The sequence below is a fragment of the Condylura cristata genome, unplaced genomic scaffold, assembly GCF_000260355.1.
Source record: "Condylura cristata isolate star-nosed mole 26May11 unplaced genomic scaffold, ConCri1.0 scaffold00028, whole genome shotgun sequence".
Classification (NCBI taxonomy): domain Eukaryota; kingdom Metazoa; phylum Chordata; class Mammalia; order Eulipotyphla; family Talpidae; genus Condylura; species Condylura cristata.
The window spans coordinates 24,675,658-24,697,398 of record NW_004567129.1 but is presented as its reverse complement, the minus strand read 5'-3'; the positions used below and the strand labels follow the sequence as shown (position 1 = coordinate 24,697,398).

The 21,741-nt window shown below is 61.0% G+C and overlaps 2 protein-coding genes across 3 annotated transcripts in view; both read left to right on the top strand.

The window, feature by feature from the left end:
• Nucleotides 1–723, top strand: part of DRC7 (dynein regulatory complex subunit 7) — a 15,961-nt gene extending 15,238 nt beyond the window's left edge. The window contains exons 15-16 of the mRNA XM_004690244.2: nucleotides 279–418; nucleotides 515–723. Coding sequence (XP_004690301.1) covers nucleotides 279–418; nucleotides 515–608 — 234 coding nt within the window. The 3' untranslated portion in view covers nucleotides 609–723. The remainder of the gene's footprint in view (nucleotides 1–278; nucleotides 419–514) is intronic.
• Nucleotides 724–2,688: 1,965 nt separating this feature from the next.
• Nucleotides 2,689–21,735, top strand: KATNB1 (katanin p80 (WD repeat containing) subunit B 1). 2 transcript variants are annotated; one of them, XM_004690525.2, is made up of 20 exons: nucleotides 2,689–2,758; nucleotides 3,853–4,146; nucleotides 7,866–7,996; nucleotides 11,076–11,193; nucleotides 15,877–15,977; nucleotides 16,240–16,281; nucleotides 16,918–17,001; nucleotides 17,180–17,295; nucleotides 17,586–17,657; nucleotides 17,791–17,941; nucleotides 18,033–18,223; nucleotides 18,329–18,459; nucleotides 19,495–19,545; nucleotides 20,054–20,151; nucleotides 20,292–20,411; nucleotides 20,501–20,650; nucleotides 20,860–20,936; nucleotides 21,009–21,083; nucleotides 21,271–21,387; nucleotides 21,600–21,735. In XM_004690525.2, exons 2-20 carry the CDS (start codon nucleotides 4,107–4,109, stop codon nucleotides 21,730–21,732), a joined length of 1,998 nt encoding a protein of 665 aa, XP_004690582.1. In that variant the 5' UTR covers nucleotides 2,689–2,758; nucleotides 3,853–4,106; the 3' UTR covers nucleotides 21,733–21,735. The 2 variants fall into 2 exon arrangements, with proteins under 2 accessions (XP_004690582.1, XP_012586191.1); XM_012730737.1 differs by lacking the exon at nucleotides 2,689–2,758 and adding an exon at nucleotides 3,252–3,724.
• Nucleotides 21,736–21,741: the final 6 nt, after the last annotated feature.

The window sequence follows — 21,741 nt, the reverse complement described above, 5'->3', positions numbered from 1 at the left end:
ACGGGCAGGTGTGTCTGCAGTGGCCCTGATTCTGCAGACAAGGAAGGAAGTCTCTGAACATACCAGTAATTGTCTGGCACCACGCACGTGTCTCAACCCTGCCCCTGACCGTTCTGACATGAGCTATACCTCCCAGCAGGCGCCCCGTGGCCCCACCCAAGATGCTTTGCTGCCCTCTTCTCTGCTCCTCTGGCTTCTGCGTGCAGGACAGCTGCCTGCTGCCTGGGCTACGGTCAGCCCTCATCAGCTTTCCTGCCCGTTCCTCCCTGTGCTTGCAGGAGACCCAGGAGCTGCAGAAGAAGCAGCAGTGGTACCAGGAGAACCAGGTGACCCTGACGGCCGAGGATGAAGACTTGTACCTGAGTTACTGCTCTCAGGCTATGTTCCGCATCCGCATCCTGGAGCAGAGGCTCAATCGGTGAGGGGCTGTTGAGAGCCAGAGGGGGCCCACTAGAAAGCTGGGGCATCAGCTGTGTTACCTCCCACCACCTCTTGCTCCCCCCTCTAATTTCAGACACAAGGAGCTGGCCCCACTGAAGTACCTGGCCCTGGAGGAAAAGCTCTACAAGGATCCACGCCTGGTGGAGTTCCTCAAGGTCTTTGCTTGACGATCTCCTGCTCCTCTGTTCCCTGAATGCCCTTTATGGGACTCAGTTGAAGGTGCCAGCCCCTTGCTCCTACCCTCAGCTAATGACCTGGCCCCACTGCCTTCCACCCACCCACCCCTGCCCCCCAAGAGCCCTGTCTGCCTTGCTTCTCATGATTTCCCTATAAATGAACACACTTTGAACTTGTATTTGCACCTCAGGTATCACTGCACCAGCACCAGCCTTTTTCTCCTTCCCTTCTTTATAGTAGGGGTCCCCCCTCCCGGGCCCCCCCATCCAATTCCCTTGCTTCCCCTTCCCCTTTCCATTGGAATGCTGCAGTATCTCTGCAGCTGGCCCACTGCTACCTTTAAACAGCTAGTCAGGTCTCCATGGGACTAGGGTGGCTCAGCTCACAAAGTGACAATGGTAAAATTCAGAGAGAAACAGACAAACTCCATTTGGGGTGGCGGACAAGGCCCGTTCCAACTGAAAGATCAGAATCATAAAAAAAAAAAAAAACACACAAAATTAGGGGATTGAAACAGAATGAGCTCTAAAAAGCCAACTATGCTGACTCTGTGTGGAAAGTTGACATCTGCAGAGCCATTCCTGAGAAGCTGTCTCACCTGTCTTTGATCTAGCTAAAGGAGCTTTTAACTTCTAATCACTGGCAAAAAGTGCCTAATCTTCAGTCCCTGGGATCCACATGACTTCCGAAACAATTGTTTGCTCCAAGGTTTCTTAAAGAAATGACGGAATTTTTACAGGGAGAATCAGTAACCAATTAAGTGTATCCCAGAACAGGTTAAGCTTGTTATACTAATTCTCTTCTCTCTGTCCACGTATTTCATCTTTCCACAAAAGTCCCCTAAGTTGGTCCCTCCTCAGGGATCCTTCTAGATTCCAACCTGAATCTGTGAATTGCCATTCTTTGATAGGAATGATCATCTAGTTAAGACAAAAATTGAAGATATTTTTAGAATGATACAGGAAATCTCATTTGAGTTAGATGTTAGAGAATATGAGTTCTGTTAGAGGTGGTGGTACAATGATTATATAGGGTAAGGGCCTGTTTTTAAGATCTACATACTTAATACCTAATGTCAGGGGTGAAATCTCACGATGTCTCAACTTTCGCTTGAGTCAGAAAAAAAGTAGACGTATCAGTCAAAGTAAATTGGCAAAATGTTAGCAAATAATGAAAATGTAAACCCATGGGGTAAGTACACTGTATTTTTAAAACTACTATACAACGGTTTTCTTTCAAATTTTCACTTTGAAGCTTTTCATAAGTTAAAAGGGAATATAATGTTAGAACCACTGTTATTTCAATGAAAATATCAGAGAAATGCCAAAAAGTTAAAGGGAACTACAGGGCGGTCCCTTTAAAAGAGCAGCCCATTCATCCATCCACCGAGGTCTCGGCCGTGCAGGTTCCACGCCAGACTCGGGATCTGGCTCCTTTCCACCTGAGGTCTCCTATGGAGGAGTCAAGCCCGCGTCCGAGCCAAAGTAGAGGGGCAGAGTCCTCAGATCACCGTGGCAGCGCCCGGGGGAAAACGGTGGAAGCAGGGATCGCGGCAAAATGCTGATTAAGGCTTCACCCTCGCTTCGCCCCACTCCAAGATGGAAGGCCAGTGGCGTCACCCTCCTCCCGAAGTCCCCTTTCCATTGGATAGCTGGGAGATGGGCTTGCCAATAATGTTGATGCTGATTGGTTAATATAGAGCACTTGCTAAAGCGATTGGTGGAGTCGCAAGCGGAAGGCGTCGCTCAGTGTTTTTCAAATGCAATTTCCCGTTCGAGGACGGGAAGGAAAGGAAAAGCCGGCTGCGGGGGCGGGACCAAGAAAATGGCAGCTCTCATTGGTTCAACAGAGGCTGAGAGGCGGCTCTTGTACGCTCCATGCTTGTGATTAGTCCATTTCGGGTAAAGAGGGCGGGTACTTCGAAAAGCGGCATAAGCGCCTCTTTCGATTGGCCAAGTCTAGCGAGAGGCGGAGTGTCTGCGGCGGCTGATTGGTGAAACAAGTGAGGGAGGCGGGGCTATGACCCGGAGGTTTTGTTGTGAGGGTCGGTTGTCAAGCAGCGTCCAATCAGAGTAGGGGATGGAGGCAAGTGGGGGTCGCCCCTGGAGCAGAGCCTCGGCCTCCCGAGCCGCCGCTGCAGGTAGAGTGGGCAAAGGGGGCGACGAGGCTAGGCCACCGTGGGCGGCGAAGTCGGCCGAGCCAGGCGGGGCGGGGCGGGCGGCGGCGGCGGCAGAAGAGAGGGCTCCGGCAGAGGGGACGCTGGACACCGTGCCTGGCCAGCTGAGAGGAGTGGGAGGATCGGGCGAGGCCGAGGGGCCAACCCCAGCCTCGGGACTGGCGGGACCCGCCTGGGGGCTGGAGGGAAAACCAGGGAGGCCGGAAGCAGAGCTGGGGGTCTGCCGGAGGATGGGTGATGAGTAGGGACCCAAAAAGCAGTGAATGAATGGGGGATACAGAAAGCAGAGGGGGGAAGAAGTAGAGGGGTTCAGAGGAGGCAGGCGCCAAGTCGGGGAGCTCAGCAGACAGGACGTGCACCGGAGCACTGGAGAGGCAGCGGGGGAACCAGCAGGAAGATGCGGAGAGCAGGGGGCTCTCGGGAAGGCGGTGTGGAGGACGGGGGTCATGACCGGGGGAGGTAGCCTTGTATGGTTCAGGAGTCATTCTGACTCGAATCGTGCTGGGGCCTCGTTCCCAGCACTGCCCTTGCGAATCGCAGGGGCCAGGAGTAATTCCCTGGCCACGGACTGGGGAGAAGACTCCTCAGGGCCCTCTTTGTGATTCTCCCCGGAGAAGACTCCAGTGCCTGGCTGTGGGCTGCCTCTCATGGGCCACTAAGCTTAGCTTCTGGCTCCACCCCCTTCCCATACATCAGACAAAAAACAGTGACTCCCAGAAATCTATCTGAACTGCAGACATGTGGTCTTCCCCGCCCCACTGCGGCTGCTGCACTTCAGGTGGCCAGCATTCTGGAACAGACTCCTCCCAGCATCCTGGCCTCCGGAAGGACCTCTTTATTTTCCTGGGTTCCAAGTCAGCCTCCCCCAGGTGGCCTCTCTCCGGCTTCTCAAACCTACTTTGCAGTGCAGCTCCTGGCTCTGGGGTATTGGTGGGTGTCTGTCTTGATTAAGTGGCCTGGATGATGCAGGGAGCTGCAGCCGCAGTTCTGCAAACCCAGGGTCCCCAGGCCACCACTTGGGGTTCCTCACAAGCCATCATCGCCCCTTTGCCTTCCAGCCCGGTGGTGAGCTGAGATGGCTCAAGCCTGACACTCCATGACCCAGGATCCCATCGGACGGACACAGGCTGCTGCTGTGGATGATTTAAAACCGCGAGGTGGTTGGGCCGCAAGACGAGGCATTCCCTCTGCCTGGATGTGTGGGAATTCCCTGCCAACTTGATTGGCTGATCTGGGGGGGATCCACCCCCACCCCAGGAGGAAAGCACTGTCTGCTCTGTGGGTGAAGCTTCGGGTGCCAGCCAGCTGAAGGATGGCCACCCCTGTGGTGACCAAGACCGCCTGGAAGTTGCGTGAGTGGTTTTCATTTTTCTTTCTCACCCCATTTTCTGTTAGCTGCTTCTTGCTTGAGTCCCCGACTTTGTCTCTGGCTTTTTGGTCCAGGGAGGGAGTCCCCAGCCTTAGTGAGAGACCAAGATGCAAATTGTGACTCTGGCCCTTCTTAGCTGAGCGGCTTTGGGCAGGTGTGACGTAGCCTCTCTGAGGCTTACTTTCCTGTCTGTGAGGTGATCACACCTACTTCCTAGAGCTGCTCTGAGATTCAGGTGAGATGATGAGCATAAAGTTAGTGCAGGATTTCCGGTTAGGCTGACCGGTGGATGGGTGAGAAAGTGTGAAAGATGTTCCCAGCATTTTCAGACCTCTCACGAGTCAAGTGCCCCCTGAGATGAGGGCGTCAGGACTGGGCGGGGGCGAGGTGAGCAGAGGGGTGCCAAAAGGGCTCTGGCATGTAGTGGCATGGGCACCCCCAGTATAACAGCACTCGACACTGGCAGTTCCAGGCTCTGCTTGTAGAACTCCTTTATGCTCTTAAAAAGTACTGAAGACCCCAAAGAGTTTTGTTCATAGGAGCTATATTTGTCAGTATTTACCACGTTAGAAGTTAATGCTGAGGCGCTTTCAAACACGGGACTTTGCAATCAAACACTCCATCGGCGATGATGTCAATACCTGTCACGTATCTTCCGGAAAACTCCGCTTGTGAGCAAAGACAGTGTGAAAAGCAGTGGTGGTATAAAAATAGTGGTGATTCAGTGCCCCTGAAGGCAGGGTTCTGCGTTCATGTGTTGAGAGCTGCTGTTCTGCATGTTGCTGCCTCTCTGGGGCTCCCCCACCTCTCAGGACCAGCTGGCATGGAAGTGGCACACTCAGACCCCTGCTGGGGGCTGCCCTGGCTTTGCATGGCTCCACCACTTTTTAACTGAGAGCCTGGGCAAAGCCCCTTGCCGGACCTCAGTGCCTTCAGTTGTAAAATGAGAGGTTTGGGCCAGTTTCAAGTTATTCTTCATCAGCCCAGAGTTCTGGGAGAACCCTGTCATGGGTCACGCCTAGAGTGCACTTTGCACATGGTGACTCTGTTTATTGGGGCTGTGTGTCTGTCCCTTTGACCGCTGGTCTTTCCTGACATAGACACAAGTGCGGGGAAGACAATGGAGGGTGAAATAGATGAGGTCCCTGTGTTCAGGGGGTCAGAGGGTCCCTGAGCCCTGGGGCTCAGCTTGGGGAGAGTGGCAGGCAGGAATCGGGTAACCACACACCTCCACTTCTCTCATCCAGGCTGGGACCTGTGTTTTGACTTGGTTAACTTGATGATGGAGGCTGGGAGCAGGAGAAAGTGTAAGCTGTGCAAACAGCACGTGCAAAGGCCCTGGGGCAGGAAGCTTAATGTCCTGGAAGTAGGCACAGGCTGTGGCACAGCCATGAGGAACATGTGGGGTCACATGAGGTTGCTGAGGTTTTGGGGGGGGGTCGGGGGGGGACACCTGAACAAAGCCCCCAGCTCTTCTAGGCGTTGGATTTATCTGAAAGACCAGGCCTAACCATCAAGTATTTAGCCTGGGGTTTGGGTAACATGACCGGGCGTCGTGTTCCCCAGCTCTGATTGGGACACGTGGCCTGGGTTGTGCCCCCTGAGTTTGGGAAAGTGGTGTGGCCTGTGTCACAGGGCGGAGCCAGCAGCCAGCTGGCTTTCCAGGAGGTGCTGAGACTTCTGTTTATTTGCGTTACAGTTCACTCCCCACAGACCCAAGCCGTGGGTGGAGACTGTCCTTTAGGCCAGAGTTGGGCTCTTGGGCCAGTGCCCTGTGCTCCGGCCTTCTTTACCTGATGCCCGTGCTCTTTCCCCCCACTGCACCCCCACCCCTCCATGGACTCTAGTCAGACTTGGTGAGGCTGCTTAGAGGGCAGGAAAGTGCTTTGAGCTCTTCCAGAAGGGCCCTTCCTCCAAATCGCTGTCATCCCAGAGTCTGGTCCTAGGAGCCACCCCTCAGTCTATCACGGAAGAACCTCACCCCTCTTGCCTCTCACTGCCCCACCCCCCACCCCCCGGAGCTGGGCAGAGCAGGCTGCTGGGGAACATTGTACTATGGACTGTGGGCATCTCCAGGAGCCTGGGGAGGCGGGACCCAGCCAGACCTCGCTTGGGGAGATGAGAGCTGGGGCTGACAGGCCAGTGGCTGGGTCACGGTGGAGGCCAGCTTATGGGGAGTGTCTTAGGGGAACGGCCTGAGGCTTGGGCATGGTGCTCTGGGAGAGGTGGTTTGCCCTTTCTGGGTTGGGCAATCACTTGGGCCCAGCAGATGCTTTTGAACAAACAGGTGTCTGGAGCCAGAGCCCAGAGCCCCGCAGGCGTCTATCCCGACACTCCCCAGAGGACACAAGGCTCCTTGGCTGAGTTAGGGCTAGAGAGCAACCCAGCTCCCTTGGATCCAAATGGCGGGGTCCCCAAAGCCCTAGGTGACATTTGGGGCTTCAGGGCTGGGAGCCACCTGTGCTGGCTCTGGTGTGGCTGGGCCCTGAAGTTGGGTGTCATCGGGGAGGTCTAGCCTGTCACCTGGTCCCCTGGGCAGTTGCCAGGCCCCCTGGCTGGCACTTTCCCAACTTCCCTGTGGCCTCAAGCCCAACAGCACCCCCAGGTGGGCTCTGGAGCTGGAGCGCAGGGAAGCCCTTCTGTGGAACTGCAGAGCCCCAGCCCTCACCCAGGGCTGCCTCCCAGTTGCCTCAGGGCATCTCCCCACTGTCTGGGGGAGACCTGTCTTCTCTCCTCTGCTTCCCAGGGGGAACTTTACTCCGGCACTGAGTGGAGGCCTGGCTGCCTCTTGGAGCCTTGCCCCCCACCTTTTGGCCCACCCCATGCCTTCTGAGGCCTGTATCCGCTGCCCCATGACTGACCGTCCAGGCCAAGGGCCCAAGCTCCAGACTGCCCACCACGGCCAGACCTCCCGCTCTGTCCAGTCAGCCCTCAGTCCCACCCTGGCGCCCAGGGCTCTCCACTGTGCCCCGGCGCCTCCTCACACAGCCTGCACTGCTGTGCCCGCCTGGTCTCCCTGTGGTGACTAACCCTTCGCCTGCCTGACAGCTGGAGGCCCTCTCTCCTACCCAGCGGCCCTCCCCGTGCTCCAGGATCCTCAGCAGCACCCAAGCCAGCCTTTATTATTCCCCACCTCTACCAGACAAGCAGCCGGGGCCCAGAGGGGTGAGTGGCCTGTCAAAGGCCGCACGGCCGCAGTGGAGAGCTGAGGCCAGGACGCGGTCCATGATTCTGGAGCAGGGCTGGCGCCCTGGGCGAGCTTACCTGGAGGCGGCGTGTCTGGAGTCGAGGGGCGTCCGTGGTACCTGACTCCATGTTTTCATCTTTCTTACTATATGACAGGAAAGGTGGAAGTGAACATACCGAGTGTAATTTCATAGCTAATGCTGCTTAAAGGACAGCTGGATAAAAGCAGCCTGTCAGGTTAAAAATTGAAACTAATAACGCAGTCATGGCCCGATGATGTCCAGAGACAGGAAGAAACTGTGGCGCCTGAAGGACAGGAATGGCCGAGTCGAGAGTCGGTTGCTGCCTTGGGTCCAAGCCCTACCTGTCTGCTGGTCCTGCAGCCCATGGGGCACCTGGCACCAGAGGGGAGCCACAGGGGCCAGAGCTGAAGTGGAGGCGAGCAGGGCAGGGCCTGTGCTGCCTCACGGGGCCCGGTCTAGCCCCTGACAGCTTCTCTCTGCCCTTTGTACACAGAGGAGATCGTCGCCCATGCCAGCAATGTGTCCTCACTGGTGCTGGGGAAGGCCTCCGGGAGACTGCTGGCCACGGGCGGGGATGACTGTCGCGTCAACCTGTGGTCCATCAACAAGCCCAACTGCATCATGGTGAGCCTCGCGGTAGGGGCTGGGTCGGGCCTGGGGAGGGCCGGCAGGCAGCTTTTCAGACTGTCTAGGCGCCAGCACCCCCTTGCCCCTATCCTTCAGGGGCCCAGCCTGAGGGTGGGGAGACACAGCTCAACATCAACAGTGCCTCCTCCAGCCATCGGCTCAGGAAGGCCCAGGACACCCCAGAATGGCTGGATGCTGGGGGGCAGCCATTGGGAATGGGGGAGTCTCCTGGCTGTGGGCAGAACTCCAGGCCGCCAGTGCCAGAAAGTTCTGATGAGCCCGCCAGCCCTGAGGCCACCTGTCGGCTCTGTGGGGGTGGGAGGGCGTGTTTATTTTCACTCACCTCCCACCTTGGTCCACGAAAAAAGATGGAGTGCACCTGGTGGAACTGTTAGCGAGCCGCCTTTAACGGCTTCTCCCCGCTGGTTACACAGCTGCATTCAGCACCAAAAAGTTCTGCAAAGCAGAAAGCGTAAGGAGAGAAGGCATGCAGGCATTCATTACTCGCACTTCCGTTACCCGGAGACCCTGGCAGCCGCTATTTCGGTCTGGGTCCTTCTAGGTGCTCATACACACCTTTCACGTGTGTGTGCGTGTGCGTGTGTGCAGAACTGTGCGCACCTACGCGCACGTAACCACCCAACAGCATGTTCAGGCCCTGTCTGACTCTCCCGGAGCCCGGGTTTTAAAATAACAACATGTGAGCATTTTCCTGCATCAGCCAATATTCCTCTGCAACGTGCTTTTTTTATTTTTTTATTTTTATTTATTTTTTTTTATTTGTTCATACAGAACTGGGGTACAGGCCAGAGACTCAGGGGCGGTGAGAGGATTCACCAGAGACAGAGTGGGGAGCAGAACAGGCAGATCGATGAAGCACACTGCTGAGGGGAGCAGCGGGCGGGTCAGGAGAGGTCTGCCGCGCCATGTGGGTCACCTCCGGGGCAGGTGGGAATCGAACTCATGTGAAGTGGCTTTAGCTTCTCAGTGCTGTGCTTTAACCCGCTGCGCCACCAGGGAGGGCCACAACGGGCTTTTAAATGACCCCGTGGCGTGACAGGAGCGGGCCAGAACTAACTTGGCCCGGCCCTGCTCCCAGCATATGGAGGGCATTTCCAGGGTCGGGCTCAGCCACAGCGATCGACAGCCTCGCCTCGCTAAACCTCCAGCAGATCTGTGGCCATTAGGACCAGCCCCGGATGTGCTTTTTACAAAGCGTTGGAAACGCACCGCCTAATGGCCAGCCAGGAGCTGACTTACACTGGCCGCCGCGGGCGGCTGCCCCCACCCTTAGAGCAGAAGGAGTTGTCATTCTGGGGAATCTTGGCCAAGTCAAGAGGGGTGGGAGGTGATCACCTCGGTGTTTTGGGGAGACCCAGTGACCATCTGGGTTTTGCCCTGAACCACGGCCAGGGGTGAGACCAGAATAAAGATTGTTCTTTGCCACTGTTTTTAGGGTTCCAGTGAGCTCCCTCCTAAACTCTCTCCCCCTTGTCAAAGTAACATGTACAAGGTGAGAAAGAACCAGGGACGTGAAGTGACCTGTGCTCCTGCCCCTGCAGAGACACAGCAGTTGGGGGCTGGCCTCATCCAGTGCCTGTCCCCCCTCATCACCACAGAGCGGGCCCCTCAATGCCCCCCTGCCCTGCCCAGCCCAGCCCATCCTCTCCTTATTTTAGGCCTCGCCGCCCCTCAGCCGGTGGTCCACCGGGAGCTATTTTTGAGCACGTGTGAACTCAGTTTCACTTCCAGATGATCTGCGGAAAACTGAAGTCTCCCATCTCCCCCTGACCCCACATCACTCCCTGGGGACAACATGGCTCCTGATTTCCGTTGCCCGCTCCCCCCCCCCGCGCCCCCATGATTTTACACATTTGTGAGCAGTTATGTCTGTCTTCCCGAGCCCCCCTTTCTTCATACCCTTGACCTCGTACCTCACACCTGCCCTCTAGCTTTTCTCTCTGAGAGCATCACGGGGACTGGACGGTGTTGTAGCTGGAGTGCAGCCTCATTCATTTATCTGGCCGAAAGTGTCCGTTGCGTGGGGGGCTGTGGGGACCACAGCTTATACCCAGCTTCCCGTCACAGGCATGTCTCTTGTCACAACCTGCTGTCCAGCCATCCCTGCGGGGGGAGCCCAGGTCTATGCCTCGTGTGTGAGTGTGTGGAGGGGCAGCTGTGCGGTGGAGTTTCTGGGGTGCAGGGCATGTGTAGAGACAGTGGTGTCCAGGTGTCGCCGTGTCTGAGTGGCCAACGGCAACGGGTGGGCTCAGGACCTGGAACTTTGAACCCGTTGACACGCCACACTCCTGCCAGTGGGGTTTGGAGCCAGACAAGCTGCCTGTAACTGTATGTGGGGGACTTCCGCAAGGAGTCATGGTCCCCCATCGCCCCAGCCCCTGAGGGGACGTCACCTAAGCCAGCACTGAGGGAGCCGGCCTTGGGGCAGTACGGGGCAGGGGTTGCAGACGCGTGGACTTCAGATGCAGCCTCCTCTCCAGACAGCCGGAAGTGCCGGCCCCTCCCACCCCTCCCAAGGAGCAGGGCCTGGGGCCTGGGCTCAGCTCACCAGCTGCAGCCCGTTCCATCTCGCCAGCGTGCCCCTGCCTCCAGCCTTCGTCCCCCAGCGTCCTCCGGTGGGGGCCGCCCCCAGGGGTGCTGGCTTTCCCCAGCGAGGGTGAGGTGTGTGTCGCTGCGCAGCCAGGCCCTTGTCCTGCCTTGGTCCCCTCCTGAGGGGCTTGAGCCAGGCTGAGAGTGGAGGTGGGAGCAGAGCCGAGGCAGGCGTGGTTTGGACTCAGGGTGAAAGGGTCAGCGGTTCCCTGCCGCCTGGGCCCCCACCTCTGCAGGTGACACCCACGTGCAGGGCCACAGCAGGACCGGGAGGGCCGCAGGTGGGGGTGACGGGCCCGGCCCGCCGTTGACCCTGGGAGCCAGGGCTGAGGGGAGCAGGGGAGCTGGTGCGGCCTCTGACGCAACCTGCCCGCCTGAGAACACGCTCTTCCCGGGAATCCCGGACCTGGGGCAGCCTCCGGGGGTCAGTCCGTGCAGGTGCTGAAGCCGCCCCCTCTCCCCACAGAGCCTGACGGGTCACACGTCGCCAGTGGAGAGCGTCCGCCTCAACACCCCCGAGGAGCTCATCGTGGCGGGCTCCCAGTCGGGCTCCATCCGCGTCTGGGACCTGGAAGCTGCCAAAAGTAGGTGCCGCTTGCTTGCCCCACGGCTGTGCTGCCCTCGGGCTGTCGCGCGCTTTGCCGCTTCCTTCAGGAGCCTGCCCTGCCAGGCTGGCATGCCGGCCAGGCCCCGTGGCTCCCGGGGACCCCCACCCCGTGTCCGTGATAGCTGGCAGCAGCACAGAGGGGCCCCGGGCGGTGTCTGAACGGCCGGCGGCGAGGCCGGGTGGGGTGTCTCTGTGGGCTCAGGCCCTGGAAGGACATCCCATGCCGCAGGGCTCGCAGAAATGCACCAGGTGGTCCTGTCGGCAGAGCGGGGGGGGCCGGCGGCCTGGCTCGGGGCCGGCGCCACGCGGCCCCACCTGACAATGGTTCTCACCTCGCCTGGAGTTGCACATACACGGTTTTACAGGCAGGTGCTGGGAGTGCGCCGTGATCACCCCTGGAGGAAGCCGCCCCCATCCCCACCCCGGGGCCTCCGCTCACTCCCTGCCGCCTCTGCTGAACAAGGTTCAGCTGCACTTCTGCCCTCTTGCAAGTCACCTGCTGTCTTCCTGCGATGGGGGAGAGGTGGGCGGTCACAGAGCTGCCCCCAGCTCTCACCCACGTTTCCTCTCCACCCCGCCCCCACATCACCTTTTAAATAGTCAGTGTTTATATGATGACCTCGTAGGTAACAGTCATGGCTGAGTTTCTGTCTGTCTTTGTATAACTTCGCTGCCCTGGAGTTAGTTGTTTTTCATCGGCACCTTTTCCGTCTCGTGACTAATTCAACCCCAAGTTCTCTGCCAGGAGTACAGCTGCCATCCCTCAGACCCCCTGCCCCAACTTGCCCCCCCCACCTTGGCGGCTTGGGAGCCTGAAGGGCCCTCCCTGTCTCATCTTGGGGGGGCTCTTTCATCTCTCTGCCTCTTCAGGCCCCAGGTGTCAGGTGTCTTGGTTTTCTCCCTTATTTTGGAGGGTGCGGGAGGGGCCGCTTTAGAGACCTTCCATTGGCGGGAAATGGCCTCGTTGGCCCGTGCCTCTATGGGGAATATTGCCCTCAGCTTTCGGCAGGTGCCGCTCCTTTGCCTTTCAAGTTCCAGGGTGGCTGTTGGAGGCCAGTGCTGCCCCCTGGCGCCCTGGTGTGGGACTGCTTCTCCCTCCTCTCACTTCTCTGCAGGCCGGTCAGGTCTTTGTGCCAGCATTCACGGGCGTGGGTGGGTCTGTTTTCATCCCTGTGCCAGGCTGTAGCTGGGTTCTTCCAATCTGTAGATCTGGGCACATGGGTTGTCTCACTTTCCTTCAAACTGGGGGCTGCCTCTCACTCAGCCCACATGACTGGAGTGCAGTGTTGCCAAGAGAAGCTTGGCTCTGACAGTTTATTTAATTTTTTAACGATCTATTTATTTATGCATACGGAACTGGGGAATAGGCCAGAGGTGCAGGGGCAGTGAGAGGATTCACCAGAGACTGACTGGGGAGAACAGGCTGACTGATGAAGTACACTGCTGAGGGGAGCAGTGAGCGGGTCAGGAGAGGTCTGCTGTGCCATGTGGGTCACCTCCGGGGCGGGGATCGAACTCACACAGAAGTGGCTGTGCTAGCTTGCAGTGCTGCGTCCTAACCCATTGCACCACCAGGGAGGGTGGGCCTGGACTCTGGCAGTTTCTGTGGCATTCACCCATGCCCATGCCAACAGCTGGTTGAGCATCACTTCAGAGCACTGCCCGTGGCCAGGTTTGTTCTGCCCTAGGACCGTGATCTGCTTGTGGGGCCTCAGGAAAGGTGGCGCTCCTGGCCTCTGGGGTGATGGCGTCCCTCTGGTCACCTTCTGTTTGAGAAAGCAAGGGCCCCAGGATCTTTCTGACAACGGGCTGTGTGCCTTGGGTCTAGGGCGTGGCACCCCGGCCTGGCCACGCAGAGGACAGGGGACCGCCGTGCTCGGACATTGCCGGGCTTGAGGGCCAGGAGGAGCAGATGGGGCTGGCTGGGCTGCCGAGGCTGGTCAGAAGGCAGTTCACGTCTGGGGAGGCCTGTACCTGCCGCGTTCATTAAGGGGAAGGGACGAGAGAAAGGCCAGGGACACCGCGACTATTTCAGTCCTCATGGGAAAGTGAGGAGGTCCTAGAGGTGGCAAAGAGCGAAGACGGAAGGCTTCTGGTGTTGTGCCGGGTTTTGAGTTTCCCAAAGACCACCAAGGAGCCGATTCTGATGCAAAGCACACGAGGGTCTTTATTGCAAGCTTGAGCCTGGGCTACCAACATGCAGCGGCCGAAGTTCCGAAGTTGAGAGCCCCGAGCTCAGCGAAGGCAGGGTTGTTATTACAGAAGAGGGGAGTTTCAGCTCAGCAGAGGGGAGTTTTAGCTCAGCAGTGCATTGATTGGTGGACATTGAACAAGGTTATCTTGTCTTAACCCGGTTGGTCTATGCATGCAAGATGTGACCTTTGCTAATCGGCCCGCATACCTTGGACACCTGGCGCTTTCCTGCTATGTGCTGGTTACTTGCCTACTTGCTAATCGGCTGTTGCTACGGGATGAGCAAGATTAGGACATTTACAGTTAAACTCGGCCTTGGCGCCTTGTTGATAACGGAAACTTAGGCCTGGCTGGTTCAGCAGCATTCTGAAGCCTGTCATGGCGTCCGTTTGGTCTTTCACTGGAATCCTGGGCTCAGGACTCCGGGCCGGCTGTTCTTCATTTACTGACACATGGCCCAGACCCCTGGCTACCCTAGCTCAGGGCGTGGCCCAGAATCTGGCTTCCAGGTGATTCTGATGCAGAGGAGCCACGTTAGCAAACTGAGAGATGGGCTACTGACACCTGGGAGGCCGCCGAGCTTGTTAAAGACGGGGTGGCCGGGGCGCGGGGCTTGGTGTCAGCACCCCCGCCGGTGCTTGCCACTGGCCATGCTGCTCTGAATCTGGGGGGCTGTCCCGTGAAGAGACTCTTGCCCCTCAGGCCCGCCCCCACCCACCACGGCGTGAGCGAAACCACGTGAGCGGCACACTGGCGCCCACTGCAGGACGTGTTCTGGCGGCTGCTTGGCCGCCATGTTGCTGCCCCGAAACACGGCCTGTGTCAGAGAGATTCAGCAGGAGGCCAAGCAGCCTCTGGGCTAGCGGGTTTAGGGGATGCGGCAGGCGGGCCTCAGCCCCCTCCCCTGGGCAGTTCCTGATCCCCTAATGGACTTGGCGTCGGAGGCCTCCCAAGGGCCTCCTGAGCAGCGGCGCACAGGCGGAGGTCACGCAGAAGAATGTGGTCCCGCCTGCTCTCCACCGCGCAGCCGGGGGCCGAGGGTGGGTCAGGGCTCCCACAGAAAGGAAGGGCACTTCGCAGGACAGCCCACACGGGGCGGGCCCTGCCGCGTCCTCTGGGCAGCAGCGAGCCAGCAGGGCGCAGAGCACGCGGACTGGCACGGATGCGAGCGAGCCTGCCGCCTGCGGGCCCTCGGCTGCCCAAGGCCGCCTTGTCCAGCGGGGCAGTGCGGAGCCCTGGCGGCAGAGGACAGCTCCAGAGACCCGGGAGGGCAGCCGCTCCGGTTTTGGTGACTTGAGTCACCGACTGGGCAGATGTACGGGAGCCTCGTCACCCTCAGTGCAGGTGGTCGGGGCGGCTCATTCCCAGCCCGGCGCCCCTCACGGCCTGCCTGCCGCGGGGGGGGGGCTCCCTCATGGACCCCGACCCCTGGTGCTCCTGGCCCTGTCCTGGGAGCCTTGGACAGATGAGCCCCTCGACCAGGTAGCGGGTTGGCTCGGTGCTGCTGGAGAAGCAGCTTGGTTTCCATTCTGGCTCGTGTTGACCGACCTCAGGCGGCTGCTTCATCTGTGCATCCGGCCCTGGCCCCCTCCTGGCACTGCAGGGGTTCGGGGAGAGCACATATGCGCACGGACCCTTGCCTCCTGACCTTCCCGGCAGAGGCCGAGTGCACCCCTTGGGAAGGTGGCATCACATGACCAGGAGGTGGGGGCCGAAATAACGAGCTCGGAAAATGTCCTTTAACAAGCTGGGAAAAAGCAAAGCATCCAGACATCCAGACAGAGGTGGGGATGTGAGACTGGGGGCCTTTAAAAACAAACTCCCCAGTCCTTTCAAATACACTCAGTCAAAGCAGAGCGTAGAAACATGGTCGGGTGCCAACCCTAGAAACAGCTAACAAGAGTTAACCGTTCCACTGCTGATGAAGCTCTCCCACGAAGACTGCGCCAGTGCTCTCTGCCCCAGCACCTCAGAGGTCTCCAGGACCCCCTCAAGATCCCTTGGACCGGACTGGTGTGAACACCAGGGCCACCCAGACGTGCCCACCGCTTCCCTCTTCCTAAAACCCTTCACCCACGAATTATTGCTTCCTGGATTCTCTCCTCCACCAGCAGCCTCTTCCCCAGCCTGAACATCCGCATCCCTGTCCTGTGCCGTCTTGGGTGTGGCGTGCACCCAGTGCTAAGCTGCACGCCCCTGGGGTCTGGTCCCCGAGCTGTTTCTGCTGGCGCGGGACCTTTGCTCTCGGGGAGTGTGCAGGAGGGGGCTTGTTGGGGGTCCAGGTAGTAACAGGATGACCGTCTTCTCTCAGATGGTAGTAAGCTGCTGATTACCCTCCGCCCCCCATTTTAGAGCTCTTAGCTGTTCGGTGCGGTGAATGGCGCACGCACACACGTGAGCACAGTGGCCGCCCTCCCCTGGCCTTCTCGTCTGCCGCTCACACCGTCGTCTGCTTTTTCTCGGTCAGTTCTTCGCACGCTCATGGGACACAAAGCCAACATCTGCAGCCTGGATTTCCACCCCTACGGCGAGTTTGTAGCGTCGGGTTCCCAGGACACGAACATCAAGGTGAGATGCCGCTCCGGGCCCCGTGTCCTGCTGGGGGAGGGGCCTTGGCGCCGTGCGGGCGCCTTCCCTCTTGCTGGCAGCGGCCACAGCCTCCCAGGGAAGCATCCGTCAGCGTTTCTGCTCACCCGACTGCCCGTTTTGGTGAACATTCTGCAGACCCTTTCGTTCTGGGGGGTATGGCCTGGCTGGACTCTGCCCTCCAGCCCAGGCCCACCTTGGCGGTGACCGCTCCTGACTCTGCCCTCGTACCCCTCTCCCACAGCTCTGGGACATCCGGAGGAAAGGCTGCGTCTTCCGATACAGGGTAAGGCAGGCGCCCCGCTCATCATGTCACAGGCACCCCCAGGCGTGGAGATGGGGTGACGTCCAGGCCCTGGCTGGGGCTGGTGGGAGGGGACTGTGCTCCAGTGTGTGTGAGAGCATGAGACATGAGAGTCTAAATGAGAAAGAGGAAGCTGAGTGGCTATGCCTGGGGAGGGGGGTCCACCTCTACCCCCAACTTTCCATGCATCCCCCCAGAGCCCAGGCATCCCCCCAGCGCCCAGGTATCCCCACCTGTGCTCCCTGTTCTGGCTTTGCAGACAGGTAACAGGTGCCATCAGGTGAGGGAGGTTCTTACTCACATGAGTTCAGTGAAGAATCATTTGTGGCGACGTTTAGACCCTTGGACGTGAAGAGAGGGCCTTTAATTCTCCCAGAGGCATAAGAGACGTGTCCCAAACTATGTGTTTATACATGCCTGACCCCTGGAGCGCCCTACGTACCGGGAGTCCTTGCCACAAGGGGGAAGTGCCTACCCCGATGCCCACACGGGGCTGGTTGCCCCTCTGCCTGTGCCCCAGGGCGCCCCCGCTTGCCAGGCAAGGGATGGTGGAGGGGGGTGGGGAGAGAAGCCCCCACCGTGGGCCCTTGGGGGAGCCAGCACTCCGTCCTCTCTCAGGGGCACAGCCAGGCCGTGCGGTGTCTCCGGTTCAGCCCCGACGGGAAGTGGTTGGCATCAGCTGCAGACGACCACATGGTGAAGGTAGCTGCTGGCCGGCTGGCCCGGGCGGCGGTAGGGCTGGGCCTGTTGACCGGACCCTGGGCCCCGAGTCTCAGGCCTTTCCAGAACAGGGCGGGGCAGGGGGAGCCAGGCCGAACTGGAGGGAGGGGGCAGCGGTGCCCGGCCTCGTCTTGACCTCCACGCTGCCCTGACCGCCCAGCTCTGGGATCTGACTGCTGGCAAGATGATGTCCGAGTTCCCCGGCCACACGGGCCCTGTCAACGTGGTGGAGTTTCACCCCAACGAGTACCTCCTGGCTTCTGGCAGTTCCGACAGGTGAGAGGGGACAGGCCTGCCCCCCGCGACGGCTGTCCCTCGCCCCCTTTCTCCTGTGTGTCCCCCACGTGGCGCTCTGTCCCGGGGTGTCGTATGCCCGATGACCCCCGTCACGCCGGCATTGGCGCCTCCCCCTGCCTGGGCCCCGGGTGCTGCTCCTGCGTGGCGTGTTTGGGCCAAAGCCCCGCTCGCCCTCCCCGTGCCAGGCCCCAGCAGAGCGGGCGGGACACTTGGGGGAGCTGTGCTGAGAGAGAAACTGGGCCCCCGGCATAACCTGGCCGCTGTTGCAGGACCATCCGTTTCTGGGATCTGGAGAAATTCCAGATGGTGAGCTGCATCGAAGGGGAGCCAGGGCCCGTCAGGTATGCCGGCGGGCGTGAGCCGGCCGCTCCGCGGAGCGCGCCGTGCACCCCTGCTCCCGCTGCCTTCTGTCCTGGGCGCCCCTCAGCCTCCCTGGGTTTCTTGGGACCCACAGCCACCTCTCGCCTGGCCCAGGAGCGTCCTCTTCAACCCCGACGGCTGCTGCCTGTACAGCGGCTGCCAGGACTCGCTACGCGTCTACGGCTGGGAGCCCGAGCGCTGCTTCGACGTGGTCCTCGTCAACTGGGGCAAAGTGGCCGACCTGGCCATCTGCAATGACCAGCTGGTGAGAGCGCCGCCCACCCCCCGCCGTCTCACGGGTCTTCCCGACACCCCCCCCGTCCCTCCCCTCCAGCCCAGCTCTACCCTTCCTGCAGATAGGCGTGGCCTTCTCCCAGAGCAACGTGTCGTCTTACGTGGTGGACCTGACGCGGGTCACCAGGACAGGCACGGTGGCCCAGGACCCCGTGCAGGACAGCCAGCCCCCGGCACAGCAGCCGCCCCAGACCAGCGCCCCGCTTCGGCGCATATACGAGCGGCCCACCACCACCTGCAGCAAGCCGCAGAGGTAGGCGCCCCCGGCCCAGGTGCGGCGCTGCGCGGGAGGTGGCTGTGTCCCCGGGAGCCTTGGCTCACCGGGGGGCCCCGGCTTCCCTCTGGCCCTGCGCCCCAGGGTGAAGCAGAACTCGGAGAGTGAGCGCCGCAGCCCCAGCAGCGAGGATGACCGGGACGAGCGGGAGTCCCGGGCAGAGATCCAGAACACCGAGGACTACAACGAGATCTTCCAGCCCAAGAACAGCATCAGTGAGCCTGGGCCCGCCCCTGCGCAGGGGGCGGACGGACAGAGGGACAGGAGGGAGGGGGGTCGGGAGGGACGTCGGTTTGGAGCCCTGCTTTGGGATAGAAAGCGGGGTCCTGGGGTGAGTGACCCCCGAGGGGAGCGTCCTCAGCGCCCGCTTCCAGCGGCAGTTTCCCACGAGGCAGAGACATCCCGTTACATCCAGGAGGGCAGGTGTATTGTGGAAAGGGGGGGAAGCGAGCAGCCCCCGCGAAGGGGCAAGCTGGACAGAGGGGCCGCAGAGTCCCAGCGGGCTTTGCCCCGGGAGGTGGGTGCAGCGACGGCCGCATCTGGCAAGTGTAGAAATGGCGGAGTTAAGTGTTAACTAGGGGTGGTGTCAGGATTTTTCTCTATTTGGGTGTTGAGGCCGGTTTGGAGAGGTGCTGGGTCCCGACCGCGGGGTCCTGGGGTGACGTCTGGGAGAGGTTTCACCCGAGCTCCCCTTCATGGGCAGCGGCGAGTTTCTCCACGAGACAGAGGCGTTAGTTGTATCCAGAAGGGCAGGTTTATTAGAAAACGGGGGAGAAAAATTAAGGACACTTGGACTGATCACAGCGGGCAGAAAGACGCGCCCCCGAAAGGGACAGTCTGGTAAAAGAGGGGCCTGCGCGGTCACAGGCGGGCAGGGGCGGGGCCCTCCCAGGGCAGAGATCCCCGATTCAGCCGTCTTCCTCGGCATGCCCGTGTGGAGTGGTCTTGCGTCGACCTGATGACCTCCAGGGTGTGACGGGGTTGCTGTGTAAGGACGGGGGATTCTCTACAGTGGCCCCCGCCTCCGTATCTCCTGGCCTGCATCCCGAGACCACCTGTAACAGCCTGAGACCTGTGATCTCGGTTGGCCGCTGGTTTAATGACTAACTGAACCACTTCCGCCCCCTCCTCGGGTTTCTGGCCTTAAGGGGCGGGGCAGGGCGGGCTTCTCACCCTGCTCTCCTCACTCACTCCTGTGACTGCCATCTCCCCGGTTTACACAACGGCACATTCACACCCCTTTTTTTAAGGCCGCACGCCACCCCGAAGGACTGAGCCTTTCCCAGCACCCCCAGAAGATGGTGAGTTCAGGCCCACCCCGCCCTGATCGCTCGGGCCAGGCCGCCCTGTGAGGAGGGAAGGGGCCCCGGGGTGCAGGCCCCACGGTGACTGCTTGGTGCTGGGGTTTTGCTGCTGGAGGCTTTCAGGGAGAAACCACCACCCACTGTCCTCCATGGCACCCCACCCCGCCACTGGCCCCGTCTCCCGTCTCCCTTCTTGAGGCTTCTGAGGGCCTCTCAGGGCCTCTCCCTCCTGCATGTCCTAGCGCAGCGATGGGGCTGCCGCTCCCCGCAGCTCCCCGCAGCTCCCCGCAGCTCCCCGGGCCCCATGCACACGCAGCCCTAGCCTGCTCTGTCAGATACGGGCAGGTGAGCGGGAGGGGTGGGCACAGCGCTCCTGGCACTGCTCAGGGCTCCCTCCCAGCTGCCCCACCACCTCCCAAACCGTCACCCCCAACTACATACACCTGGCCCCCCCACCGGTCCCATCCACTGACCCCAGCCAATGAACCTTTGCTTGTGTCCACAGACGTGGCCATAGCCAAGGAGGCAGCCAAGGCCGCGGCCACAGCCAAGGAGGCAGCCAAGGCCAGCCCCGCTGTGGACACGCAGTTCCCGGTGCCAAACGTATGTCGGGCCGGGGCAGGCCTGGGGACGGGGGCGGGAGTGGGGGGCGCTGGAGGCCTGAACCAGCGCGGAGGGTCTCCCGCGCCGGGGGGCCTCGGGAGCCCCGGGCTGGCCACCCACTGAGCTCCAAACCCCTCCAGCTCGAAGTCCCGCCCCGGCCCCCCGTCGTCACCTCCGCCCCCGCCCCCAAGGCCGAGCCTGCCATCATCCCTGCCACCCGAAACGAGCCCATCGGGCTGAAGGTGTCCGACTTCCTGCCCGTGAGTGGGGAGCCCAGCCCAAGGGCGGGGCGAGGGCTGGAGGCAGTGGGGGGACTTCGCTGCCAGCCTCTGGGCACCTGTTCCGCCAGGCCGTGAAGAGCCCCCAGCAGGCGGAACTGGTCGATGAGGACGCCATGTCGCAGATCCGCAAGGGACACGACACCATGTGTGTCGTCCTCACCAGCCGCCACAAGAACCTGGACACCGTGCGGGCCGTGTGGACCACGGGGGACATCAAGGCAAGCCCTGCCCTGCGCTGGGCTGCCCCGGGGAGCTACTGGGGGGGGGGCGGGGGGCCCTGGGCACCACCCCCGGTGGGCTGCTGGCCTCACAGGCTGCTTGTGCAGGCCTGGGGGTGCTCGTCTGGATTACAAACAGCGCGCGGCAGACCCCACAGCCTGGCCAGGCCCCCTCTGGCCCCAGCCCCCTAACGGTTCTGTCCGCACAGACGTCGGTGGACTCGGCCGTGGCCATCAATGACCTGTCGGTGGTGGTGGACCTCCTTAACATCGTCAACCAGAAAGCGTAAGTGGCTTGGGGGGGGGGAGGGGGCGGGTGGAGTGGGGCAGCGCTGAGCACGGCTTGCCCTCTCCCCAGCTCCCTGTGGAAGCTGGACCTGTGCACCACCGTCCTGCCGCAGATCGAGAAGCTTCTGCAGAGCAAGTATGAGAGGTAGGCCGGGAAGCCGCACCTGCCCCTGGGGAGGGCGGGCGGCACTCCTGCAGGGGCCGCGGGGCGCCCGCGGTGCCCTGGCGCGGCCACTGCGCTGCCGCCCCCTCCGAGCCCGCGGAGCCGGGGAAACAAGCCCGTGCCCCCCCGATCTGCCCTTGCCCCCGTTTTGGCTCTTCCGTCCCTGAAGCTACGTCCAGACGGGCTGCACCTCTCTGAAGCTGATCCTGCAGCGCTTTCTGCCCCTGATCACAGACATCCTGGCCGCCCCGCCCTCCGTGGGGGTGGACATCAGCCGGGAGGAGAGGTGAGGGCGCAGCCGCCGGCCTGTGCTGGGGTACGGGGCGCGCCCGCGATGGTGCTGGAGGGGCCGCTCGGGGTGGGGGTCACACCCAGGCTCCTCCGAGCCCGGCCGGGCCCTCTGCGCCGGGCCCCGCCGCCCCCAGAGAGGGGTGGACACGAAGGGCCAACAGGGCCCTGGCCGGCCCGCTCCCCTCACGCTCTGCCCTCCGCCTGCAGGCTGCACAAGTGCCGGCTCTGCTACAAGCAGCTCAAGAGCATCAGCGGCCTGGTCAGGAGCAAGTCGGGCCTGAGCGGCCGCCACGGCAGTGCCTTCCGCGAGCTGCACCTGCTCATGGCCAGTCTGGACTGAGGACACCAG